The 18,981-nt window shown below is 39.1% G+C and overlaps 1 protein-coding gene across 2 annotated transcripts in view; it reads right to left on the bottom strand.

Annotated features, from left to right (window-relative positions):
• Positions 1–18,981, bottom strand: part of FIG4 (FIG4 phosphoinositide 5-phosphatase) — a 98,471-nt gene that overhangs the window by 42,062 nt on the left and 37,428 nt on the right. For both annotated transcript variants that reach the window (XM_045544169.1, XM_045544170.1), the window contains 8 exons: positions 17,660–17,760; positions 15,921–16,083; positions 15,420–15,517; positions 8,883–9,016; positions 7,218–7,334; positions 5,459–5,504; positions 4,596–4,744; positions 2,678–2,844 (listed from right to left, as the gene is read on the bottom strand). In XM_045544169.1, coding sequence (XP_045400125.1) covers positions 2,678–2,844; positions 4,596–4,744; positions 5,459–5,504; positions 7,218–7,334; positions 8,883–9,016; positions 15,420–15,517; positions 15,921–16,083; positions 17,660–17,760 — 975 coding nt within the window. The remainder of the gene's footprint in view (positions 1–2,677; positions 2,845–4,595; positions 4,745–5,458; positions 5,505–7,217; positions 7,335–8,882; positions 9,017–15,419; positions 15,518–15,920; positions 16,084–17,659; positions 17,761–18,981) is intronic.

The following is an 18,981-nucleotide window of genomic DNA, read 5'->3' as shown; positions in this document are numbered from 1 at the left end:
ACTCAGAGGCATAACATGAGGAAACCGATTAAGTTTTGCAAAGTTATCCTGAGTGCTTTAAAGAAAATTATTCTATAATATATTGTCATCATTATATAATACCCATTGTAATTTAAAAATAAGTTGTATGCTCCATGACACCATGCTTCTTAAAATAAAGAAGTCTGTTTTAGCCACATTATTCATGAAATCCTTCCTTTCATAGTAGTTCCTTTTTCAGATGTGCATAATTCTACCTTACCTTCCCATTATGTGCACATCACTTTCTCATGACCATCTTTATCTTTTAATATTACTCCTTTCTTTTTGAATCACGTGCAGATACACATTCATTCTCTGTCCTCTAGTCTTATTAAAAAGCACATTACTTGTCCTTAAGTGTCAATAATGACCCCCATTACAGGGACAATGATGACAGGAGAGGGCAGAAGGGTAGATGTTCTTTTTCATGGTGACACAAACCCAGACGGATATGTTCTTGTTGGCACATGACTTATAATTACAACCCTTCACCTCCCCCACAACTTGTATAGGTTGAATTGTGTCTCCCAAAAAGATGCATTGAAGTCCTAAATGCTGATACCTGTGAATGTGACATTATTTGGAAATAAACTCTTTGTAGACACAATCAAGTTAAGATGCAGTCACACTGGAATATATCAGGCCCTTAATGCCTGGTGTCCTCATAAGAAGAGGAGAGAGAGTCACACAGAGGAGGAGAATGCCATGAAGACACAGACATGAGGAGAGAACATAATGTGACAATGGAGGCATCTGCAAGCCAAAGAACACCAAGGATTGCTAGCAATATCCCAAAGCTAGGAATAAGCAAGTAAGGATTCTCCTCTATGGGTTTTCATAGGGAGCAGGGCCCTGATGACACTTTGATTTGACTTCTAGCCTCCAGAACTATGAGACAATAAATTTCTGTTAAGACACCAGTTTGTGCTATTTTGATACAGTGGCCCTAAGAAATTGATATGCCCCTTGTGTATTTGGAACCTGTGACTTGCTTCTGACAGATGGGATATGGCAAAGGTGATGGGATGTCACTTCCATGATTACATCACATTACACAAGATGGTCTTGCTAGCAGATTGATTCTATAGACTCTCTTTCCCTGCTAGCTATGAAGAAGCAAGCTGCTATGAGTCCTACAGCCATGAGGAACTACAAGAAATTGAATTCTGCCAACATATGAGCTGGGAAGCAGATCCTTTCCTAGCCAAGCATCCAGATGAGAAGACAGCCTGGCTGACATCCTAACTGTAGCCTTGTGAGACCCTAAGCAGAGGCCCCAGTTAAGTTGTACCTAAACTTCTGGTACACAGAAACTGAGATAATGAACATGTGCTGTTTTAAGCTGTTAAGTTTGTAGTAATTTGTTACACAGCATAGAAAACTAATGCACTTGAACAAGAACACAGAAGACTGGCTTTGCATCTCTCTGGACCTAGAAAATGCTGAAAGATGACTCTTACAGATGCGTTCATGGATGCTTCTGGGGTTCCCAACATGGAGGACTCTTTTGCAATTCCCTCGGTATGGGCACAGGTATCTGTTTTTAACAGGCAGTTTCTTGCAACTTCTTCCTTAACTCCTTAGGTATTCAGTGTTGACCTCCTGGTTCTTGCTGCTAGGGTCTCTGTCCTTCCAGGTGCCTTACTGGCCAGGCCTGAGGCCAACCCTATGCTGGCACCCTCCTCCATGAGACCCACATCTGGTTACCAGTAAACACATCATGGCCCAACCATGATGTAGCCCAACCAACTGCAGGAGTGCAGGCAGTTCCCGGCACGGCAGCACTCTCCTCAGCCCATCCCTCTGCTTTAGATTTGCTATGCAGCAGTCTGATGCCTAGGTGTGAGGTCCCTCCAGCGGCAGGACACCATGTCAAGCCTACCCTGTTAAAACCCACTCTCTCTTCCACTGAGAATGGCTGCCAGTCATTGCAGGCCACATTTCACGCCAAAGGACCTCTTTACCAATCCTTTCCATATTCTGTAAACTTTTTTATCCGTAATCTGGTTCAAGGGCTGAAGACTCATGGAACAGATCACCAAGCACTTCCCTTGTAAATTCTGTGCATGAGGATTTGTCTCACAATCACTTTGGGCTGTGATATCTATTGTATTGAAAATTCCATCTGAACACAGGCAGGAAAAGTACCATTTTAACAACCTGTTACATTTAGTATTCACAAGTCATAAGAAAGTATAATTTAATGAGTATAATTTAATGCTATGTTACAATTCATTTCTAGCTGATATTCAAAAATTTCAGTGATATTCACATTCTTGGACAATTGCCAAGACTTTGGACCCTATTTTAAAAAATAATGACTCAACACCCTCAAAAAATTTATCTATATATTGCCAGCAGAAATATAGAAGCGCATAGAAGCCAAGGAATTAAAGTATGTTGCATTATACAAAAATGCTAATTATGGGTGCCAAAATGCAAAAGTGTCCTATTTAAAATATAAAATGTTTATTCATTCATTTATTGAATGAATATTTATTGAGTACCTTCTAAGTGATAGACTGTTTTATTTAAATTTTTAAAATATTTAATTTTTATTTTACTTAGCCAGATAGCTAAAAAAAAAATGTACATGTTTAAAAACAAATTTGCACATCAAGGTAAGTCTTAGAAATGCCTATTACTCGAGAATTACCTGAAAAAGCGTTGCTATAATATCTAGACAGGGTTTGCATGATGTCTTTTGAGTGCTGCGTCCACGGTGCTATCTTTCTATAGGTTTTTACACGATGAACAAGTTGAGAACCACCATACTGAAGGGACAGAGTATCACCATGATCTTCATAGAGTTCCTCAAATAACCTAAAAAAAAAAAAAAAAGAAAAACTCACATTGAAGAATTTTATCAAAATTATTGTACGAATTATTTACTTAGCCACAGACTCAAAACAAGTCTTCTACTTCATGAATTTTTCTGAGCCTCTCTGTTCAAGTAGACTCTTCAACATCTTGCAGATAAATGCAAATAGAAAATGTATTACAGTTGACAGTGATACTCTAATAAGCATTGAAGTCATAGAAAACACTAAAAAGGAAACAGAGGCACCAAAAACACAACCCACGAAAGGCAGACCACGCTGTTTCTAACCATATTAAAAGACTCCTAACTTTCTGCAGCCTTCCAGATCAATTCATCTCCCATAACAGAATTTTCTGTGTCCTCTGAATTGCCTTTTATAAAAGGATATGCTCTTATCACAGTGTCTTAGTCTGTTTGAGCTGCTATGACAAAATACCATACACTGGGTGGCTTATAAAGGATAAACATTTATTTCTCATAGTCCTAGAGGCTGGAAGTCCAAGATCAATGTGCCAGCAGTTGATAAGATCAATGTGCCAATGTCTGACAAGTGCCCATTTCTTGATTCATAGATGATGTCTTTTCACTGTGTCCTCACAAGATAGAAGAGGCTAGCCATCTCCCTGTGATCTCTTTTATAATGGCTCTAATCCCAATCATGAGAGTTCCATTCTCAGATCTAATCACTTCCCAAAGGCCCCACCTACTAATGCCATCATTTTAGGGGCTATGATTTCAACATATGAATTTCGGGAAGACAAAAACACTAAGATCACAGCAGACAGACAAACCATACTCTTTCTTAGAAATATGTACATATTTGAAACTTATGTTTCTTACAGTGCCTGTTAATATTTTCAGTGCAGTGATATCTGTGAATCTGGCCGTTTGTAAACTGACTACTTTCCTAAGCTAAGCCTTTATGACAATCTCAGATGACCAATAACAGCTATCATTGTATTTTCAAGAAATAATACTTCATGAAATGTCACAGATTCAATGGACAGTGAAGAAACAATAATCCTTAATGAAGAATCAATCTTTTGTAAGTCATATTTTTTACTTAAAAATGTATGAAGGCACAGTACTTATTTTTAAAAAAATACCATCTGGATTTGTTTTTAAAAACACCCACTAGTTGGTCTAAGCACTTTAGATTTATCTAAAGAACATAGTGTTTATTGGTAACTAACACAAGCAAAAAAAAAAAAAAAAAAAACCTATCCCCAAACCATGAAAATACACAAATTTTTAATAGAAAAATTTATTACAGAATGAATTTTTTTTTTTTTTTTTTTGAGACAGAGTCTCACTTTGTTGCCCAGGCTAGAGTGAGTGCCATGGCGTCATCCTAGCTCACAGCAACCTCAAACTCCTGGGCTTAAGCGATCCTTCTGCCTCAGCCTCCCAAGTAGCTGGGACTACAGGCATGCGCCACCATGCCCTGCTAATTTTTTTCTATATATATTTTTAGTTGTCCAGATAATTTCTTTCTATTTTTAGTAGAGACAGGGTCTCGCTCAGGCTGGTCTTGAACTCCTGACCTCAAGCGATCCACCCGCCTCGGCCTCCCAGAGTGCTAGGATTACAGGCGTGAGCCACCGCGCCCGGCCAGAATGAATTTGAATAATGTCTTCTAACAAGATAATTTTTGAGAGGCTAAAAATAGAAATGCATTGATAAAAATCTTTAGTAATAATCAGGTTTGCTTTCTGCCATTATTGGCATTCAGAGAGCAGAAAATAAGGCTTACCTAACTGCATCTGTATCAAACTGTAGATTAGGTTTGTCGATTAATCCAAGTGAATACAACTGATAAGCCAGGGCACATTTTCCCACCATAAACTGTGCCGTGTTGGTGCGATCTAAACAGTCCACACAGTTGGTTCGCAGGATGCCAGTCTAAAAAGAAACAGCTTAAGATGTTCAATCATTATTCAGTCACCAAGACTACTTCCATGCTAATTTAAATTTCTTTACTTTAAGAATCAGAGGAAAGGTTATGGGCCTTTCTCAAATAAATATTAATTATTTAGTTTTATGTAAAGTTAAAGTTCAAAATAATGAAGAAGATTTTAGAAATTGATGTGAGGTTATCTTTGTTGCTCACTTACATTGTTGTAACACCATCATTAAACCCTCTGGTCTATATTTGAATTTAATTCTTTACTTCAGCAAGATAAAACAAATAGAATTTTCCACATGTATCAATTGGTAAATTATGGGCTTTTTCCTGATATGTCTCCTTTACTGTACAAACTAAATATTCAGTAGTTGAGGCCATATCATTTTTAAAGCATAGTTAGCAAATATAGTCTATGTACCTGGCTTATTTTCCAAAGTTACTCTAATTTATTCTTTTTAAGTTTCTGTTTGTGTTTCTATTTCCAGTAAAATTTAATATATAGGAAAAAAATTTGTAACATTTCAGGTACCTATTCTTCCATAAGGGTTAAACACTAGCAGTAAGGCTTTTAAAAATCACTCTCAAATAATTAATACTTCTGCATTAAATATTAATAAGATGTATCTCTCTCCATGGCTGCTTACAGAAAGTATTATACAGTACACTGTGGATACAGATTCTACTCATTATGAATATAATATTGTCTATACCTGCAGGCGACCAGTGGGAATCACACATCCTCCTAGTTCATTCCACCTGTGTTTAAAAATACATGCTTAAAACATCAGTTGCATGATATATATTTATTTTGGGTACTAGCTCTTTGTTAAGAATCACAGAATTAAAGTAATACAGCCAAAGACCCTGAATAAGCAGCTGATTCTGTATACTCTCATTCTTTCAGTTAAGTGAGAATATGCAAAAATCTGAGATGACTGCTCACCACGCTCTCCCCAAAAAGATCCCAGGAAAGGGGCATCTTAACTTGCTCCAGTGCCCCCACACTCTGTCATTTTGTCACCCACGTTCGACCAAAATCTCCCTTTTTTTCATTCAAATCGGTTTCCTGTTTGGTCTCTATAGATATGAATAATAATTGTAGGGCATCTTTCTAAAAAGAGTCTTCCAAGCCTCAGCCTTCTCCACTCAGCATTAGGATTCTCTACTTCCTCCAGCTTTTCTCTGTGGATCCTTTGTTACATTCCTCTGGTTGTTTTTGCAGATTTCCTTTTAGGGACTACTTATTTTCTCCATGTGCTAATGAATGCATGGGAATGTATTTTGTTATGAAATACTATACACTGATATTAATATTTTAATTATTTAAAAGAAGGTGCTGTGCGGAAAAGAGTTAACATAATAGGCCTACTATCTTTAGAAAGTCCTGCTTACAGGTTGGCCCTTGGCTGATGTCTGGGAACTTGGATTTCAGGAGGGTTTCCACCATTCCCAGGACTGGTAAGAACACCTCACTATTTGGAGAAACAACATGGTTTCTGCTGAAAACCTTCTTTCCTTCTGGGAGTCTGGAATTTTGGTACATGCCAGTAGAGGCTGTCTATGTGGCCAGCCTACAGTAAAAAACCCTGAGTCTCTGACAAGCTTTCATGGTTGGCAACATTTCACACATGCTATCACAACTTGTTTTTGGGAGAATTAAGTGTGTTCTATGTTACTTCACTGGAGAAGATGCTGGAAGCTTGTGCCTGGTTTCCTCTGGACTTTGCCCCCCGTACCTTTTCCCTTTGCAAATTTTGCTTTTTATCCTTTCACTGTAGTAAATCTTAGTCAGAGTACAACAACGTGCTGACTCCTTGAGTGCTCCTGTGAATCCCTGAACCTGGGAGTGACTGGGGACCCCTGTCATGGATGCACTAAAATTCAAATTATGACAAATGCAAACAATGCAAACTATAACCAAAAGATTAATTACAAAGATATATACACTACTTGTTTGTTTTTTGTTGTTTTATCATTGTAGTTAACTATGTTGACTAAAAATAAAATGCTGGAAATACATAATGTTGGTTCCTGAAAAGATAAAGCATAAATCCTTGATCTGAGAAGCTCAAAAAGTAGTAATGAAGAAAGATTTGTGAGCAAACAACTATAATAATAATTTTTACTTTCATAAAAATGTTAGTATTTAATCTGTAAGAAAAAATTTCCCTGTTCCTATTTAATACTGAATTCACTGTAGACAATTCCACTTTACAGAAATATTTTATGTAATGCTGATTCCATGAAGCAAGAGACAAAGATCTCATGGCTTTCATCTCAAGGTATACAACCACCAAAGGCAGTCCCATGGCCACAGTGCATATTGAGGACACAGTCACATGGGCAGCTTGCCTTCCCAGAGAACTAAATTATCCATATTCCAAGTATACAAACTGCTCATATTTAAAATATTTTTAAACTAAGAGCAGAAATCTTGATTTATTCTAAGTTTTTAAATACCATACATACTTTTCATCTGGTCGCAAAATGCTACAGTAAGAATCAGGACGGTTGACAAAGAAACCTGTTTTCTTCACCACACTTTCCGCAATCACATTCAGTCGATCAAGAACATTACAGAGCTTGCTAAGGAGAGCAGGAAGAATGAGAAAAGTGAGAACCCAAGTTTTAATACATATTTATCCTTATATCTAAAGCAAAATAAGTCTATAAGTAATGACATGCAGGGGTAAAATTTTTGGAATCTCTTGGCTTGTACTCAATAGGAACACTGTAACAATGTCTGGAATACCATGTGTGCTCAATAACTAGCCACATTTGCTGCAACAGAGACATGAAGGACCTGTCACTTAACATCAAGTATTGCTGATCCTTAATCTTGGCACATGACATCCCTTCAAGATTGGCTTTTTACAAAGCTTTTCACTCCTCAAGAGTTGTCAGTCAAGTCAATATACATTCATAAAATGACTGTGGAAAAGGGTACGATGCACAGCATAGGTGGGAAGAAAACATTGGAAAATAAAATAAATTGCAACAACTTGTAATCAAGCTTATCCTGTGGGAAAGTGTGTGTGTGTGTGTGCACGTGCACGTGCGCGCCCAACTACATAAATGATTCAGAAAAAAGTACAATGAATTAAGTATAAAACAATATAGTAACATGTAAAAAATGGGAAATTAAAGTAAACCTAGAGCTTATATGATGTGTAGCGAGTAAAAAGACAATGCAAGGTTTAATGAAAGAAAGTTCGTTAGAAGAGATGAGTTTTGAATCAGACCTTGAATGATAGAAGAGGGGTAGGAAAGCATCCCAGGGAGGCAAACAATAGGAATAGAGGCTCAGGGATGGGACCTTGGCTGCTACATTTGGGGCAGAGAATGAAGATTAGGTTTTCTGGACTAAAACAGCCATGGGAATAAATAAAAAGTTATTACATTCTGAAACCAACCAGGCTTTAACATCACACTAAGGAGTTTGGATTTATTATAAACTGTCTGGAACGATTCCAGGTTTATCCAGAAGTGACAATCTAGAAGTGGTGTCTGACAAAGTGTTTAAATAGTAAGTCAGAATGAAATAGACAAAAGTGAAACTAACACCTTCCAGGAACAGTAGTAGAGATGTTCTGAAATGACTAGGTATTTCAAATAGAATTTGCAGATGGTATGTATCTGTGATCCACAACCCCTGGGCCTCAGACTGGTACTCGTTCATGGCCTGTTAGGGACCAGGCTTCGGAGCTCCACTGCCTCCCCAACCCCCTGCCCCTGTGGAACAATTGTCTTCCATCTTCCATGAAACTTAGGAAGGGGGGCACAGCAGGAGGTGAGCTGTGGGCTAGCTTCATCTCTATTTACAGCTGCTCCCCATCACTCCCCCATCTCACCACCTGAGCTCCACCTCCCCTCCACCCCCAGTCCATGGAAAAATTGTCTTCCATGAAACTGGCCCCTGGTGCCAAAAAGGTTGGGGACCACTGGACATGATAGGCAAAAAAAAAAAAAAAAAAGAGTTTGGTTAGTTCATTTAAGCTTTCAAAACAGCCCCTCAGCAGGTTCACGAAGGAAATTAAAAGGGTAGCATTTACTTCACCATGGGGATCAGCTTCCTGCTGTTTGTCATTAAAAGAAGAGGAAACTATCACAACCAGACAAATGAGCATCACTCACCTCTTGGTGTACTTGGCCATATCCCAAGGAATATAAACAATAGTGTGCTCAGGAGGCAGAAACTGATTGAGGTAGGTCACAGCAGCGACAAGTTCTTCACTCAGAATTCTTTCGTGCTTTCTTTTCTCTCTCTCCTGAATCAAAAATTAAATATTCTCAGCATTCTAAATTACCTTAAGTCAGAGGAACAGACTTTTAACATTTTTACTTTTCAGCTATGGTAAGGCAAAAAGCCCAAGTCTCAAGTATACTGAAATGAAACCTAGCTACTATAACTAAAATAATATAAATGGAAAGAAATAAATGCTTCATTGAATTAATGTCAACAGACAAGGAGCTTTAAAGGGTCAAGGAGATCAGCCTTCTTCCTGGTGACCTCCCCATAGCCCCAGAAAGCCCGGCTCACCCCACACCCCACTCTGGTAGAGGAGGCCCTCCCAAGGACCAGAAAGAGAGAAACCCCAACTTCAGCCAGCTGAGGGCCAGACAGAAACCGACTGGTCTGGATGGACAATCCCCAAACTGGCATAGCAGAGAGCACTTTCTCAGCCCTTATGTGTTTTTAAATTTGACTTGCAAAATACTGTGAGATAGCCAAGACGGGCATTTTTTCCTGTTCACACTGCGGCCAAATGGGCCACGCTCAAGGCATTCACGGCCCTAATGCTTACCTTCTGCCCCCCTGCCTGTGGCGCCTCCTTAGATACTGCACTGCCTCTCACCCAACAGGGCCTCGGCACTTTATGGTACAGCTCTGAGGTTGCAATGTCAGCTCTGTCACTCACTAGCCATGTGGCCTTGGGCAAGGTTCTCGGTTTCCCTAGGCCTCCATTTTTTCATCTATAAAATGGGGTGACAATATTATCTTGCTTACAGCATTAATTCGAGGTTTAAATAAGATAAAGCATAGTAAGTTCGTATCAGAATACCTGGTACATGGTAAGTTCTCAATAAAAATTAGCTATTTTTATTGTTATCCTGATCAGGTCCTGACTTAGAAACAAAGAAAAACAATCCATTCCACAGTAGTGACACTGAAACGGTGTTAAGGCACTATTGCTGGCATCAGAATAAGTCTGTGCTGTTTTCAATCATGGAGTTACTTTTCAGTTACCATAAATATGATTAGATAACCTCTGTGGAAACAAAAAAGGGTGTCTATTGTGCACAGCTGAACAAATCCAAATGGAAGAATTAGATAAAACTTGATTAAGAACAGTGTTAAATCCACTTAGGATGAAAATATATTTAGCTTATTTTTATATCTGAGAAAATTATCTATCTGGAATTTGTCTCTAAAGCACTTTAAATCAACTAGGGAAACAAAATCTTTCTGAAATTCTTATATCAAATCTGACATTTTGGAGATGGAGAGGGAAGGCTATTTAAGCAAGCTTCATTCATCTCTGTGTAAAAAAGTCTGTCCATAGTGGATTAGAATTAGTGTATTATTTACTCAACCTCCTTAGGGCTATAGACTCCTTTAACAACCAAATGAAAACTTCATATACGTGAGTGATTTTGCGCATCATTTCAAAGGGTTCAGAGATGGCCCTAACAGCCATTCATGCCTCCCAGATTAAAAACCTCTGATGTAGTTTAAGCTTGTCCCAGGTTGATTTCCTGTCACTACCCAGTAGCACTGAAGGCATAGGATTGCTACAAACTCTCTTTCAACTGGTGCCTCAAACTTTCACAGCTGGGGAGAAGTTCACAACACAGCGTAAACGAGAAAAGAAATCAAGAAAAGCATTGCCCTTCAGTAACTTCTTCATATAGTGGTAGAATAAAGAGTTAATATCCCTTGGCATCATTCTATTCACACATGCATTCTTTGGCTCTTTAATCACAAGTTAATAAGGTCTTCTTCCAAGTAACTGAATAAACATCTTTTTTCCTATGAATAACATAACCAATGAGAAAAATAATAAAATTTTTTTCTATTCCATGAAACAGCAATTTAATCTCCAAACTATTCTCTAGCTAATTTGTAGTTATTGTCAGGACTTTTATTACAATGGAACAATAAACAAGTATAATTTTAAAATCTCCTGACTGGTCTTTAAATAGTCAAAAATTAATGTACATATGGGTAATCCAGCAAAGAAGAATTTACAATCATATGTATGTGATAGTATTTTTGGAATGTGCATAATAGAGAATTATTTCAAGTATCATAGACCTGAATCTCCATTTAACCACAGCATTTCAGTCACATCATAAGAACTCTGCAAAACACGAACAAAATCCACTAATTTAGGTTGAGGTTTATGTTTCAGTGATACTTACTTAAGCAATAATTTATTTCTACACTAACACTATCTTATTTTCAATACATTTACTGAAAAAGTATTCATGAACATTTTCATTATTAAAGTTTTCCTATTTTAATTTTTCAATTATTTATATTATAGCTACTGTTCAATACTAGGCTAAGGTTAGAGCCAGCATTTCCTTATATTTAATATTATTCTGAGCTGAGAAGAAGAGAAATGTGAACATGAACTTTCTGCATCAATGTGAGTAAATGTCTAGAAAATGATGTATTTAATATCTGAATGATCTATTTTACAAAGTCAATCCCTGGTAGGATGCAATTACATAAACCAAAGAGCACCAAAGGAAGAAATGAAGGTCATTGCCTCACTGTCTCCCTCTTCTCCTCTTACTGCCAATTTTGGGACATATTCCTCCACAGTCTTGATTTAAAACACACACACACACACACACACACACACACACACACTCTCACACATGCACACAGTATATATATACACACACACACACACACAGAGATAGATAAATCCCCTGCTCCTATGAGCCCATGTGTTTAGTTACTCAGACCTCCCCTGTGAACAGTCTCCCTCCCCACCCAAAGCTTTGCCTCCATCTGGGTGACTTTCAGAACCTCGTCCTCCTCTTCCATTCTAGTGAAGTCTTTGTTCCCACCCTCACGTCTCAGATCAAGTCATCATCACAGGTAACTGCTCTGCCTTCAACATTTCTTATCCATAACTTCTTTTATTTTCAAATTGCTTTTAAATACCCCATCTCATGAGGACCTCAATCCACTGACAGCTCTACTTCACCTATCAGTCCAGTCCTGTCCTTTACACTCCATCCTTGGCCAGCTCAGATTTCATGGTCCATCTCAATCACAATATTGCCAATATCCCAAATTCCTTTGATCCTTTGTATGTCACACCTCTCTGGCAAAACTAAATGAGGCCAATCATCTATTTTACCTGTGCTTATACCCATACACAAGCCCTGCTGGAAAAAGCCAGGCAACAGCAGAATGGTTCCCTTTCAGAAATCATAATCACCAACTTAAAATTAGCTCTTAGTACTGCCTGGATGTTTCTTGTCAACTTATCCTCCCCCATACTCAAGACTGTTAAACCTCCTCCATTCCCCTCAAACCTCCATTCTCAGCAGACGACTTTTCTGCCTCCCTTAAACAGAAAGTAAAGTGGAATGTGCTGTATGTGCACACACACACCTGCACCCTTACTATTCCCTGTCCCCCCATTAAAATAATTCCCCTATCCATCTTTCAGATTTCATCATTTCCTGCTTTCTTAGATGCCTGAAATCATGATCATCCCTTTTCTCTCCCGTGCTCTGTAACTCTCCATCTCAAATGGATCTCCTCCATAGGCTTTTAAATATACCAATGTGATTTCTTTAAAAAAAACATTAACATAGGTACTCCTACTGGAGGTAAAGTACTACACTCACTGCCACCACTTGCTCAGTTTTACTCCACACCTCAGTCCATATCAGTCAGTGCCCTCCATGGAGCTAACACCAGTGAGCATTTTTTCATTTTCATCCTACTTGACCCCTCAGAAGCACTTGACACTGTTGACCACTTACTCCCCTCCATCATAAAACATACTTTTTCTTGGTTTTCCTAATATGGCACCTCCTGGTTTTCTTCCTACTCCTCTGGCTCTTTTTTCTCTGACTCCTTTAGAGATTCAGCCTGTTCTAACTGGGAATTAAGAGCTAGAGATCTTGGCTGGACAGGGCGACTCATGCCTGTAATCCCAGCACTTTGGGAGGCCAAGTGAGGAGGATTGCTTGAGGCCAGGAGTTCAAGACCAGCTTAGGTAACATAATGAGACCCTGTCTCTACAAAAAATTTAAAAAATTAGCCGGGCGTGGTAGCACACGCCTGTAGTCCCAACTGCCTGGGAGGCTGACACAGGAGGATCACTTCAGTGCAGGAGTTCAAGGTTACAGTGAGCTATGATGACGCCATTGCACTCTAGCCTGGGTGACAGAGTGAGAACCTGTCTCTAAAAAAAAAAAAAAAATTTTTTTAATTAAAAAAAAAAAAAAGTTGGAGATCCCAAAGACTAGGACTGAGGTTCTTCCTCCCCTCACTCTATGCTCTCCATATGCACATTCCATCCATGCCCACACCTTCAAATGTCACCTGTACAGAGTCACAAAATCACATCTCAGCCCAGACCTCTCCTCTGAGCTCCTGACATATACTGACCACCTCCTGACGTATACTCACCTCCTTTCAGAGGACTCAAATACACCTCAAACCTCAGTGCATCCAAGCTGTACTCATGACCTTCCCCCCAAAACCAAGTCAGTCAGTGTTCCCTATTTCAGTGAATGGCATTGCTGTTCATCCACCCGAGTAAGCCAGAAGCCTAGGAATTGAGCCTGACTCCTCCTCCTCCTTCATCTCAATCCACTCTACTGAGCACATCCACTTCTCTCCATTTCAGCCACACCACCCTGGTTTAAGCCAGAACCACCTCTTTTCTGGACAATTACAACAGCCTCCAATCTGGCCTTCCCGCATTGACTTTAGCCTTGTACCAATCCATTTGTTCCCTATGTTGACGTCACAGTAATCTTTTCAAAACATAAATCTGATCATGATCCTCTCAAGCATGCAAGACTCTTCAGTGACTTTCCACTGCTCTTAGGACTCATTAACACACCCTACGATGCTCTCGTGGTCTGGCTGTATACCTCTTTAGCCTCATCTCGCAACAAGCTCTCTTGCCCTATCTCTGGGCCCCACACATAGATCTTCCTTCTCTTCTTCAAACCTGCCACACTGCCTCCTGTCCCATGACCTCTGTATATGCTGTTCTCTCCAAGGTGAACATGATTCTCTCTCCTCTTGCCCTAGTTAATGCCTCTTCTTTCAGGCTGATGCTAACTCACTGCGTCCCCAGGAAAGACTTCCCTGCCATCATCAGCTCTCCTAGCACCAGTTGTATGCATTGGTTCCTTTGCATTGCTTCACCATCTCCTCCAACAGACTGCTGGCTCCAGGCCTCGGCCCACAGGAAACCCTCCAAAACACTGGCTAAGTGACTAACTAAATGGACAGAGGGTTCCTTGGTTATTTAGAAAATTGACTTGCATTTATTAACCAACCTCTCAGAATAACCTCAGATACTACTAGGTTGCTGGTCACTGCCACAATCATATTACATAACAAACCCCTCAATTTTCATACTCAGGGTCTTCCTTGGCTGCTGACTAAGATTCTTTCAATTCACTTGGTTTCAACCGATGCAGATAAATTCTGTCATCTGGTCTCCCTGCCCCTCATCCCAGGCCTTTGACTTGTACACCCACTCATACATCCAGATACGCGGACTAGTCAGAGTGCTCTGGCAAGGAAGCAGAGGACTAGGAGCCGTTACCACCACCTTGTCTGCGTTTCTTACATGCCCAATTGATTCTTTTTTTTTTTTGTGAGACAGAGTCTCACTTTGTTGCCTGGGCTAGAGTGAGTGCCGTGGCATCAGCCTAGCTCACAGCAACCTCAAACTCCTGGGCTTAAGCGATCCTACTGCCTCAGCCTCCCGGGTAGCTGGGACTACAGGCATGCGCCACCATGCCCGGCTAATTTTTTCTATATATATTTTTAGTTGTCCAGATAATTTTTATTTCTGTTTTTAGTAGAGATGGGGTCTTGCTCAGGCTGGTCTCGAACTCCTGACCTCGAGTGATCCGCCCGCCTCGGCCTCCCAGAGGGCTAGGATTACAGGCGTGAGCCACCATGCCTGGCCTGCCCACTTGATTCTTGAGTCACAACAGTAGCCCAATTTCTGACTCTAGCCTTTTGATCCTATTACTACATATTAGTTTGCCCATGAGACCTCCTGGATTGTCAAAGGAGCTGGCTGTATCAAAGCTAAGCTGTGGTAGTTTGATCTTCATGTTTCCTTCTCCAAGCTGTCCTGGAAACTAAGGCAGAAATTTCACCCACGCCTAACTCACATAAGGAAATCAGGAGCCTGATACAGTGAATCGCTCTCTTCCCTTGGAAACATACTACTGATTCCTCCAGGTAGGTAGGGAAGAGGCCACATGGAATCTGAGGCCAAAGGACAGTGGCTCAGCTCAGATACAGTGAGTTGTCCCAGCATGATAATCTGCAAGTCTCTCCCCGGAGGGAGGTTAAGCACAGCTTGCTGACCCCTTTGGTGCTGTGGAAGAGGTTGCCCAGTGTGTTTGAATCTCACAACCAAACAGATGAGCGCATTGTACCTTCACTAAATTCAAGATGATAATGGGGGAGCCAAACCTCTGAAGCATCTGGTCAAAGTGAAGGGCAGCCACATGTGCAAATGGATCTGCCTGGTCCACTGGGAAGGAAAAAAGACGAATAAGCACCTAAGTGAAAATTATAGAGCAGAAATAAAAGAAGTACAGGGTTTTTTTTTTTTTTAATGTTTACAAAATACAATTCGACTAATCTTCACTTCCTGAATCCCTCTCAAGGAGCTCAGTGGACATTCATTCATCATGTATTTATTCAATCTGAATGATTCTTACATTTCTGAAGTGAAACATAAATAATTTACTAACAGTCAAAATTAAATATAAATTATTGGATAAAAATTATAGATATTCCTCTTCTAAACTATCTACCTTCTAGGACTAAAACCTCATTGAAACCTGAGCATTTATGGGATTTCTGTGACAATAGCACATTATCTCTACATGTGAGTGCAGAAGAGTTACTGTTAAGAAGACTGTTCCGCGCACATGTAATAGGTGGCTTTGGCATCATAGTGGAAATGTCCTGAGACCAGTATAAGGGAACTGATCCTCTAACTTGTACATAAGAAGAATAACTTCCTGCAGTGAAAGACATCACAGAAGCATCACAGAGTATTTGTTCAGTCTCCACTTCATTTGCAACATCACCCTGAAAAGAAATATAAGTTTAAAGATATTTTACGTTCTTAGAATTTTTTTAATGGAAAAAACTTCAAGTACACAATGAAATTATAATTCCCATTCTTTGAATGTTTTAAATTTACCTTTAAAAGAGGTAAATGTTGATCAATATTCAATGTGCACGTTAGAAAAACAAAACCATTAAAATAATGGCAATTAAAAGTAGCAGAGAATAGACTAGGAAAAAATCCAATTAAATAGCTAATAATACAAGTAATAGATAGGAAACAGGTGGCATGAATGGCAGGGAAAGAGAGAAAAGAAAAACAATTACATGAAATTATACAGGAGGTGAGGAAGACCAAAGAATATCAAAATTCAATTCTGAAGATCAAAGTGAAATGAAAGGACAAAAGAGTGAGATTCAAATAATGCCTGACGGAAAGAAGGAAAAAAAAGGGTTGTGAAGTAGCTTTACTTATTAAAATACATAAGGACATGACAGAATAATTTTAGACGCATTAATAACATGTCTGTTTGATTATCCTTTGAAAATTCAAAAGTAATATAACTTCAAAATTCTAATTTTTTAAAGCACCAGTTATAATGATTTTCATTGTTGATATGATTTTAAGAACATTGTTGCTATTTTAAGCCAGGATCAAAACCCAATACCTCATTCAATCTGTCTACTGAACCACACATGTGCTCAAGACTCAATTTGTCGCTTGCAAATAGATGGAACACTCAAAAGAGATGACACGGCTGATGGAAGGACGGGTGAATTTTTGTTGTTATTTTCTCATAGTGAACAGAAAAAGGAAACTAGGCAAAAAAGGCAAGAGGGAAAAGGTTTCCCATGCCTTGCTCCACTTTGTCTTCTCATCAAGAATGTACTTCCAATGATGAGTGCTGTCTTCTACTTATTCCTTGGGTGGAGGTGTTTTGCTGTTTTTGTTTCTACACTAAACATGTATTAATACTACATTTTTTCATGTATTACAGAATGGCTCATCCTCCCAAACATTAGCTATTTCATAACTCCCTAAAGCACTGCATAACTCTAAGATAGCTGACATTTCAGAACATCTGTATGCTAGTCATATTTCTCACAAGTTTCAGATGCTCTGGAGAATTAATTACAGTAGGCTCTCCACAGCCATGGGTTCCACATTCACGGATTCAACAAACCTGATCAAAAATGTAGTTAGGCCTGCGATAGTTGTGTCTGTACTGAACACGTTCAGCCTTCTTTCTTATCATTATTTCCTAAATAATACAGTGTGACAACTATTTAATAGCACTTACATTGTATTAGGTATTATAACTAATCTAGAGATGATGTAAAGTATGTGGGAGCATGTGCATAGGTATATGCCAATACTACACCATTTTATATATGGAACTTGAGCACCTTTGGATTTTGGTATGGGGAAGAGAGCCTTGGAACCCATCCCTCGTGGATACTGAAGGGCAACTATATCGTCTTGATAATATCCCAAACTGAAAAATTCTACTTTTTAAAATTTCACTTTGCTTCATCTGTGTCAGCAAAGCTGATGTAAAACGTTAAATGTCATTAATGATACTGTTTGTCACCTTACCTCACAGTTCGCACCTCTCTTGAGAAAACGGGTCCCAGCAAACTTACTGGACCTTCTAGCTATTAGGGTCACATACACTGGTCGCCCATAGATCAGCAGCTCTTAGAAACCAAGTTAAGGCTGTTCAGCATTCATGACTCTCACACAAGACCAACAGAATCATTACAACAGAATCAAATACAAATTAAATACATTTTGTCCAATGCCCAAGAATAGAATAGTACTGGGTCTAATGGTTCTTCAGAATTGTGCAGGGATGAAGGCAAGGCAAAACCAAACTGCCTAAGGAGTAGTTTCTACGAATTTCAGAGGAAATGGTAACCAGGTGTAGGGTTAGCAGCCAAGGGAAGACCTACAGCCAAGTAAAGGAGGTAAACAAGTACAATTAATCTTCCTTAGTCTTTAGAGATCATACACCTCTCAAAGAGAGCATGTGTCATTTAATAGGTTGTTTAAATTATGGAGTAATATACAACACAATGCTGAGGGGATGAAGTATCATACTGTAAAAGCAGTTGAGATTTGTCACCTAACTGCAAAACCTAAACACTGAATGAATTACTTTGACCTGCTTAATCAACACACAGCTTATCAGTAATGTCTCCTTATTTAACTTGCTGAGCCACAGTCTCACCTTCTGGAAAATACAGTAATAATAAAGTAACTACTTTTACTAGGTGGTTGGAGGACTAAGTGAGGTAATGTGTGTAAAACTCCTAGTGCCTAGCCCATAGCAAATGTTCAATAAATAGCAGCTGCTTTTATCATCATATAGACTTCCAGAATTCATTAAATGCTTGATAACCAGGAGATTCAATTCATCATTTAAACTAATGAGCTTTAAAATTATAATCTATGATGCTGTTCACTATTTTTAAAAACAAACATTTATAATGCTTAATGTATGCCAGGCCCAAGTCAGCTCTTGGAAATACAAAACAGTTTAGAACTACCTTTCAAAACTGCTTTAGAAACTGTAGCAATTCTTTTTGGTATCTTTGGTGGTGAAAAACCTGTGTTCCTCCCAAGTCCATTTTACTTTTGGAAACAGAAAAAAGAAATTCAGGATCAAATCTCGTTATGCAGTGAATGGTCACACAGATAATATTAATATCACTCACTGGTTGAAAATGATTATAAAGTAACGAGACTGATTTTCAAGTGTAGCACATAAATCTCACTCATCTACATTTCAGAATCCCTCTGTGCCTTCATCTAGCCTCTCTCTCCCTCACTTGGCACAAATAAGGCAGCCCTGCCACTCTTCAAGGCTAATCTCTCCTGCTGCGCCTTGATTCCATTCTTCCTAAATGCTCCTGGCA

Source organism: Lemur catta, chromosome 2 (assembly GCF_020740605.2).
Source record: "Lemur catta isolate mLemCat1 chromosome 2, mLemCat1.pri, whole genome shotgun sequence".
NCBI lineage: Eukaryota > Metazoa > Chordata > Mammalia > Primates > Lemuridae > Lemur > Lemur catta.
This window is presented reverse-complemented; position numbering and strand designations above follow the sequence as displayed.